Source organism: Coffea eugenioides, chromosome 3 (genome assembly GCF_003713205.1).
Source record: "Coffea eugenioides isolate CCC68of chromosome 3, Ceug_1.0, whole genome shotgun sequence".
NCBI lineage: Eukaryota > Viridiplantae > Streptophyta > Magnoliopsida > Gentianales > Rubiaceae > Coffea > Coffea eugenioides.
Genome location: NC_040037.1, coordinates 31,794,338 through 31,802,844, shown reverse-complemented (window position 1 = coordinate 31,802,844; position 8,507 = coordinate 31,794,338). Strand labels below are relative to the sequence as shown.

Sequence of the window (8,507 nt, the reverse complement as noted above, 5' to 3'; positions counted from 1 at the left end):
TTTAAATATGCATAGTAATAAAAGTGAAAAAAAAATCCACAAAAATTTGATTTTGACTAGGAGATAAAGAGAAAATTTCTAACACTCCAACAGTAAGGGAAACTTTTGTACTAATTTGTGAAAAGGCCATAATTTCTGCTTAATTTCTACATCGAAATTTTACCTTTGTTTTAATTTCTCTAATCACGAGCGTTCTTCCAAGTTCCAACTTCGAGAGGGAGAAAGGAGGATAAAAAAGAAGCAAAAGACAGCAACTCTTCCATCACTCTCCTCAGTCAATTATCCTCCCCATAGCCTGCAACGATCGTCTTCTTCAGTCCCTTTATTTATTTCCAAATAATCTCCGCAATCCATTAAAGAGGGGGTGGTTTGGAAGTTGCCAGAGGAAACCATAAGAGGAGGGAAGAAAGGGAAAATACAAAAAAAGTCCCAAAAATGGCTGCACAGAAACGAACTTCAATTCCTCAAGGTGGTGAGGAACATTCTGCCCCTCATTCCAGCCGACCACGGCGTAAACAATCGCGGAGGATTGGAGGTGATCAACCGGCGAAGATGGCAGCTGATCAAGGACCGCAGCTGCGGCAGCAGCAGCAGCAGTCAGTTCAAGAAGCTGAAGGTCAGCCACCACCTGAGGCCCCTGATGATCAGCAACCAGTTCAGCCGAATCCAGATGAAGGTAGCTAAATGGGCGTCGAATTCGAAATCCATTTTGCTAGCATTGATTTTTGGATTGGTTTTCGATGCTAGTTATGCGCAGTAGTAAAGAGTTGATTTTGACTAATTTAATTGTTGAATTCGTCAAAATTATTCAGATTCTGGTGGAAGTGGAACTGACCCGGAAGAATTTGACGAGTAAGGACTCTTCTTTTATTTGTTTATCAATTCATGTATGTGATTGTCAGTTTTGCATGTATGTATGTATCCATGCATGTGGAACTTATCTGGTGGTAGGAATTTGTTTTGATACATATAATTACTTTGTTTTGATAGATGTTGAGGCGATTTTGAATATTACGTGCATTAATTCGAGGCTTACGCATGTGTTAGGCATTTTGAGTTGTTCCGTACGCAAAATTTTTTTATCGAATCACCACATGTTCATGAACGTCTGATGTAAAATTTGCTTGGGGGTAAGTTGATTCGGGCAGTGTTCGTGCATTCAAGGTGCTTGAGTCGATGCCTAAACAGTCTCTGAATGTTGCTTTTTGATGCGTATTGATTTCATTTGTCAGCGGTTTTCTATACTCTGAAGAAGAATATGATTTTGTGAATTATGTAGCATGTGCTTTTGAAGTTCATAAAGGTGTAAACTATGGTGTTTATCTTTCCATATTCAATCAATGTAAGGCTTATGCATCATTATGATGTTCTATTCTTTAAAATAGTAGATGTGTGAGTAGCTATTCTTATTATTTGGTAAAATCTGTTGTATAATTGCTGGCTTTGCAGTCTATCAGAATTCGCTAACTAGGTTGTTTGCACAAAATGTCTTTGTTTCTGTATAAGGTTAAAGTGCCCACACCATATCATCTCTATTGCCTTAACGTTGCTACCATTTTTAATTGGATGAGACATGCAGTGCAATCTTTGTTCTCCTTCATTTGTTCAAGCATGCATGGCGCACACTACAGCTAAGCTTTATATGGAATTTTTTTTTTCTAATTCCTTGTCTCTCTAGTGCTATATTGATATTATAGCCCATATTTACTTTGGCTAGTTTGTTATGTGATATGCCTTCTTGCTGTAGATGAGCAGTTTCTGTATAATTGGTTACTAGAATTAGATTTTTCTACCTTATAAGTGTCATTGGTGATAAAAGGGTTGGTCACGGATATGTTTTCTGTGTTTAGTTGCTTGAAGAGTGGCATCAGTACTAACTTCACATTTTGTGGATTTTGCAGAATTATCGCCGTAGTACGGGGTGCACTTCGTACCAATGTGCAGTGTCCCATATGCCTAGGTACTTTTGTTGTTTTTCTTCCTCATCATTCTGTAAATTATTTACTACGTTCAATTTTTTGCTAGGATTACAATGAGAGACTTTTTTTCGCTCAAATGTTTCAAGCTCATAAAGATGTAGAATGTGCAATCTGTCTAGGTATTTTGTTTTTCAAGTTATTAATTTTTTCCTATAATCTCATGTAATAATTTATTGGACTGGAGCTGCAGACATGTTGATATTAACATAATCTCTGAGTTTTACATTTTTTTTGGTTCCTATTGAACTTCTAATTCTTAGCATTGGTATATGATTTTGTTGTGTATAGGGATTGCGTCCAATATCGTTATTTTAAGTTTTGACGTAGTGGCCATGATCTGCTGATGTGTCACCTTATGTGTTTCTGCGCAGATGTTTGCAAATTGTCATGTGTCTGTTATTATAGCTAACTGCACCAAGTTATGAGTCAGTTCTCATGTACATTAAGATAGATGAAGTAATGTTGCACATTAATAGCACCTGGGTATGCTTTTGGTGCCTTAACAACATGAAGATTCCCAATGAGGTGACATTCAATGTTCAGTAGATTGTGTATAATTAGGTGTGAGTGATTTAATACATAAGAATTCAGGCCTGCTGAATCTCCAGCTGCTTCTCTTCTATGTTTTACAATTAGTTATGGTCCTAGAATTGATGCATGATCTTCAATTTTCTAGAAAATGCACCTACAGTCATAGAATATATGCATTCTAGTCACTTAATTTTCTAGAAACTGGATTTCTTCTAAAAGTTAATTCTATATACTCAATGCATTTTCAACATTATTTGAAATTAGCTGTTCATTTTCTGAGGTGATCATATCTCCTTATATCATGTCATCACAAGCATGGCATACCATATCAACCTTCAAAAATAATTGCATAAAGCCAGGCATGGATCTTAGAGTATCTCCTAACACTAAACTTGCAACTATAATTGTATGGCTCAACATATGTATGTAAATTTGGTAACAGGATAGATAAAGTCTGAGTTCTTCATGTAGTTGCCGTGCATAGGTTTTGTGACTATGACCAGACATGCCTTGTAGATTTGTTCACATCCTGATAACCTCTTTGACTGAAGATGAAAGTGTTATCATGATACTATTTACTTCATGGTTTGCAATGACTTTCTTTGCACTATAGAAAGATTTTCATAGTAATTACTGAATTCGAGTAAATTGAACACCTCTCCCTCCCTCTCCCCTCTCTCTCTCTCTCTCTCTCTCTCTCTCTCTCTTTCTGTGACTCTGTGTCTTATGTCTGTGTGTGTGCACGCATGCATCATTTCATGGATTCATGGATCCTTTTAATAAACCATCTGCAACTATGATTCGTTGGATTCATATAAAATTACAGTTCAAGAGATAGTTATCCATGCAGAAAAACTCGCCTTCTGGTCTCTTGCTCATTGTCCATGGTGAATTGATTATTTTCTGTGACTAATTATTCTGCAACTTATGTATAACAGGCATTATTAAGAAAACTCGAACTGTTATGGGATGCCTGCACCGGTTTTGCCAAGAATGCATTGACAAATCAATGCGAATAGGGTATGTAATGAAAATAATTTGCTCTCATTTATTTTTTTGCAGCGCATCTGATGTATTTATTGGGTACTTTCAACGTGGATGAGTAATGTTGCTCTGAGATGGTATAAGGAAACCTGTAATGAATATTTCTTTCTTGCAGGAACAATGAATGTCCTGCTTGCCGCATACATTGTTCCAGCAGACGTTCTTTGAGAGATGATCTAGACTATGATGCCTTGATTGAAGCTATATATCCTGACCTTGCAGAGTACGAACTAGAGGTAGTTCTTTCTGTTTTGGTTTTTTGGTTTGCATTACAACTTTACTTTAAATTCAACAAGGTATATAATTGGCTTTTATGTGGATGTCCTTTCCAGGAAAATGTCTTTCATGAAGAGGAAAAAGCACTGAATAAGCAGGTCATTAAGCCAATGCCAGTGAGATTCATATTTGCTTGCATCTGTCTTGACTTTTGTATTTTTCTGTTTGTCTTTTCCTTCTTGTCGATCATTCTACGAGTTTTTATACATCTTAACCTATGCTTATGGCCTGTTATTCATGCCTAAGTCAGAAGTGATAGCTAGGAAAGGTCTATTACCATTTGTTTTCTACCCTAACCCTCAAGTAATTAGAGTCCTTTCTTAGAGACCTTGATGAGAAAAATCATATGCAACTTGCAAGTGTCGTTTCAGTATATAGGTCCATTACCAAGCTTTTGCTTCATGTTAGTGGACGTAATATATTTTTACCTGACAATTGGCTGCTTTTATCTTCACCTGCTTCACTTACCTCTTACCTGCTTGCTAAAAGCTTGACCCAAGTTTAACTAGTATTATATGCTAATTCTGTTGCTTGGTGTGATAAATATATTATATTGGAAATCAAAAAGTTGGCCTCAGTGGCTCCAGGTACAGTTTTATTGTTAGGTATATTTTGGGGACAAAGAACCGGGCAGAATATAATGGAGCTAGCGAATCAGGCTCTCCCTGTATCTTTCATAAAAAATTATTTTTGTTATATATGTGATTTGTTTCCAGTTTGTCCAAGTAATCTGCCTCATTTAGTTTCAGTTTAATTATGAGCTCCTTCTTCACTGCTGGATGCTATCTAATGTTCTTTTGACAAATTTAGTTGCCTGTTTGGTGTTAATAGTAATTATAATCATAATTTCGGTGTCTTTTCTTTGTCTATGGTTAATTCTATGATGTCTTGTGATTAAAAGTCCACTAAGTAGAATTTAAAATTGATGTGGAGCAGTCTTCTTTGTTTCCATACACTGAATAGAGAAATAAGTTCCTTTTCTATCCATGATTCTTTTATCTTAGTCTTCATCACAGCAACTCATGCTCATCTCTTCTTTTTCCTCTCTCTCTCTCTTTATATATATATGTGTGTGTGTGTGTGTATGTGTGTATATGTCTATATGTATGTGTCTCTATATGTATCAATGTATGTACATATATATACATACATATACATATATATATATGTATATGTATATATGTATATGTATATATGTGTATATCTATGTATATATCTATGTATATATGTATGTATATCTCTATATGTATCAATGTATGTACATAGATACATATACATACATACATACAGAGATATACATATATGTATGTATTTCTATGTACATATGTATATATATGTATGTATATATGTGTGTGTGTGTATGTGTATATATGTCTATATGTATGTGTCTCTATATGTATCAATGTATGTACATATATATACATACATATACAAAAATATGTGTGTGTCTATGTATATATGTGTATATGTATGTATATATCTGTGTATATGTGTATATGTATGTATACATACATGTACATATACATGTATGTATGTATATATCTATGTACATACATTGATACATATAGAGATATACATACATATATATGTATGTATATGTATATGTATGTATGTATATATATGTATGTATATAGTGGAATGTTTTCCTTAACCATTACAATTGGCACATGACACATGCAATCAGCAATTGTACCCGTTATATATCAAATTCGTTCCCTGAAGTGGAATGGTTACTTTTGTTTCTGACCCAAAAAGTGTTTGGAGCTTAACAATAAAAATCCATTTTGTATGCATTACATCTTCATTAAATTCAAAAAAATTGTTTTACAAAAGTTAGTCTTTCAAACAAAAGTTATATATCATTAATGTACTCCACTGAAAGGTTTCTTTCTTCTACAGGATCTCATACTGTGTAATTTAAAAGGAGTCCTTCTGTGGCTGGATCAAACACTTGCCTGCATTAAGAATTTTGTTAAACCTAAATGTCAAAATGTTAAACTATTTTGGTGGTACAGCAGTGCTACCACTTCAATGCAGACTTGGGGGAATATTTAGTGTTGGGAGATTTAGGGGGACAATAAACCCAATATTCGATGCTTTTTTGCAATGGCTTTACCAGAAAAAGCTGAGATATATCAATTAACAGAATTAATTTTATTCGATGTTTTCCCTAGTCTTTTGTTCTTTCTCATGCTCCTTTTCAGAATAGCATCTCATAGATTGTTGTGGCAACAGTTTTCACTCCGATAGCTATCATAACTATGCAAAGGTTTCTAATGAAGTAATTTCATAAACTTGTGAGATGCATAGTGAATTCATGGGTATACATACTAGACTTTTAGTTTTAGGAACATAAATTTGTGAACACTAGTACTTCAATGCTAGTTTAGGTTGGTGGAGCATATAGTTACACACCTGAACATTTAAAGCCTAAAATTATGTGTAATAGCTGATGAAAAAAACCAGTTGTCAGAAGCACGAAAAGAAAGGAAAAAGATGAATGGATAAAAGTCCTACATTGTACATTTGCAGCCAAGGTGAATCCATGAAAGAAAGACAGAAAAATTTTCTCTTCCTTAAGTTAATGCACTTATATATACATAAAAATATGTACAATGTGTAAGTGAGAATGATTTTGCTGCCACCGTGATTGGGCAGGTTCAAGCATCAATTGCTGAAATTTCTAGACGACAGTCAGAAGCATTAAATAAGAGGCGTAGAACATATAGAGATGGAGATGACTTAAGAGTACCCCGCAGTCGCAATGCAACTTCAAGAAGAAGAAGCAATCAGAGAACTGATATAGAGTCTGATAATGTTAGTGAGAGGGAAAATGATCTTCAAGGAAACTTAGATCCATCAACGTCTGACAGATCTCACATAGAAATCAAGAACCGCAGGCCCAAGAGACGGGCTAGTACTCAGCCTCCACCAACTTCCCCATCAGCTGCTAATCCTGATAGTGAATATCTCAAAAATCTGGTGGAGCCAGTGAGAGAAAATTTAGTTAATCCTCTTGGGGTTGCGCACAATCCAGAAATGCTGACTTGGGGCAGAGGTGGTGCTCGTAGCCACACTCGACATGGAGGTGGGAGTGCTGGCAGAGGCACCAGGGGCAGCCGAATGTCCAAGTTGATGGAACAGCTGGAAAGCTCCTCTAAGATTGATTATATGGTATTTCAAGCTATTGGTCTATTGTCCTACCTATCATTTATTTATCCATTGGAAACAACATGAGATCTATATGTAACAGTCCAAGTACAGTTCCTGTATATGGTTCTTCTAATTTACATATTTTGTGATACTGTAGATCATGGCATCAAATTTCACTTGTCTGTCCTAAATTTATTCTTTGCAGATAGAAACCCCATTTGCATTAGTTTCTCTGGACAAGGAAAGGATACCAAATTTAGAAAAGCCCTGGCTTTGTTTGCCGTCAAGCTCTTCCGTCAATCAACTCCGCAAGGTTGCAGTTTTCTTACATGATTGTCTCACAGTGACATGCATATGTAGTCACCAAAATGTTAACCACTGGACTTTTATCTATTAGACAAGGGTCTAATCAATTCAGAAGATATAACAAGGTCTTGTGGCTTCATTTGTTAAAATCTGTCTTTCCACTGTTCAACAATGGTAGACATTCATTTAAAACTATTTGGTTACAGAACTTTTTTTTGTTGGATCTTGACACAAAATCTTGTGTTCGGAATATGTATTTCTTGTATTATACAGTGTCAATAGCTAATTCAAGATGGTGCCCATTCCCTGAGCCAGATTCTTTATACAGTTCTCTTTTCTTTCTGTTATTAGATATTCTCTAGTTGTTTTCTAACTTCATTCCTTTGTGAAATATTTTGTTACCATAGCTCGTTGCTGATGAAGCAAAACTTGAAGCTGAAGATGTTAAAATGCTGTTAGTTAAGGAGGCAGGTGTTGATAAAACCAGTGCTGATTATTCACACATGATTGATAGACAGGATCCCCTTTCACGAATGGTTAATTGGTCCAACATTTGCTTGGAAATTCAAGAGGGCCAAGAAACTCTAGCTGGGCTCCGTTGCTCTACAAACACCATATATTTGGTAAGTGACAATTCAAAATCTATGTGATATTGTGCTTGCTGAGCCTTCTGTTTGGTGACATGTACTATAAGCCATTTTAAAAGCCACATGATCATTCTCTTTATATTCCATTTTTACTCCTTAACGAAGTGCTTTTTCTGTTTCAGATACTAGCTTACCAATACAAAAAGGATAATCAGCAAATTCAACCCTCTCCTCTTTGAGAAAAAGGTAACAATGAAGTGTGAGGCTGCTGCTTCTCGTGAAAAACTAAAGGCTCGTTGCAACTGCAGCAAAGACTTGTTGCAACAAAACTAAAGGCAAGAGATCGACCAACAGGCCGGAGGGTTTAAAAATGCATGTTTATTGCAAAAGACTTGTGCAACTATTGGTGTCATATCATCTTAGGTTTCTTGCAGAAATTTTGTAGTTTTGATGATAGAATTTTCCTTTTAATGAAGCTGAACAATGACCACAGAAAACATTTATATAGTTACATCCACCTATGTATGTAGTGTAAATCCTGTATCTTTTCATCGTGGTGTGACTTGATTCTTGACCCAGATCATGGCCTTTGATCTGTTAGCTAGAGACCTCATTTGTGCTGGTTTCTGCT

The 8,507-nt window shown here is 35.6% G+C and overlaps 1 protein-coding gene across 1 annotated transcript; it reads left to right on the top strand.

The window, feature by feature from the left end:
- Positions 1-345: 345 nt before the first annotated feature.
- On the top strand, positions 346-8,507 carry LOC113766940 (putative E3 ubiquitin-protein ligase RING1a). The gene is made up of 10 exons (XM_027311096.1): positions 346-676; positions 813-852; positions 1,902-1,960; positions 3,449-3,530; positions 3,670-3,790; positions 3,887-3,928; positions 6,489-7,004; positions 7,189-7,296; positions 7,697-7,912; positions 8,059-8,507. The coding sequence occupies exons 1-10, from the start codon at positions 436-438 to the stop codon at positions 8,113-8,115; spliced, it is 1,482 nt and encodes a 493-aa protein (XP_027166897.1). The 5' UTR covers positions 346-435; the 3' UTR covers positions 8,116-8,507.

What these genes read in the sequence shown, in the direction of transcription:
- LOC113766940 (XM_027311096.1), top strand. Translation starts at nt 436, where the DNA reads ATGGCTGCACAGAAACGAACTTCAATTCCTCAAGGTGGTGAGGAACAT. An exon ending in GACCCGGAAGAATTTGACGA is followed by an intron (nt 853 to 1,901) that starts GTAAGGACTCTT and finishes TGGATTTTGCAG; the next exon opens with AATTATCGCCGTAGTACGGG. An exon ending in CCGTCAATCAACTCCGCAAG is followed by an intron (nt 7,297 to 7,696) that starts GTTGCAGTTTTC and finishes TTGTTACCATAG; the next exon opens with CTCGTTGCTGATGAAGCAAA.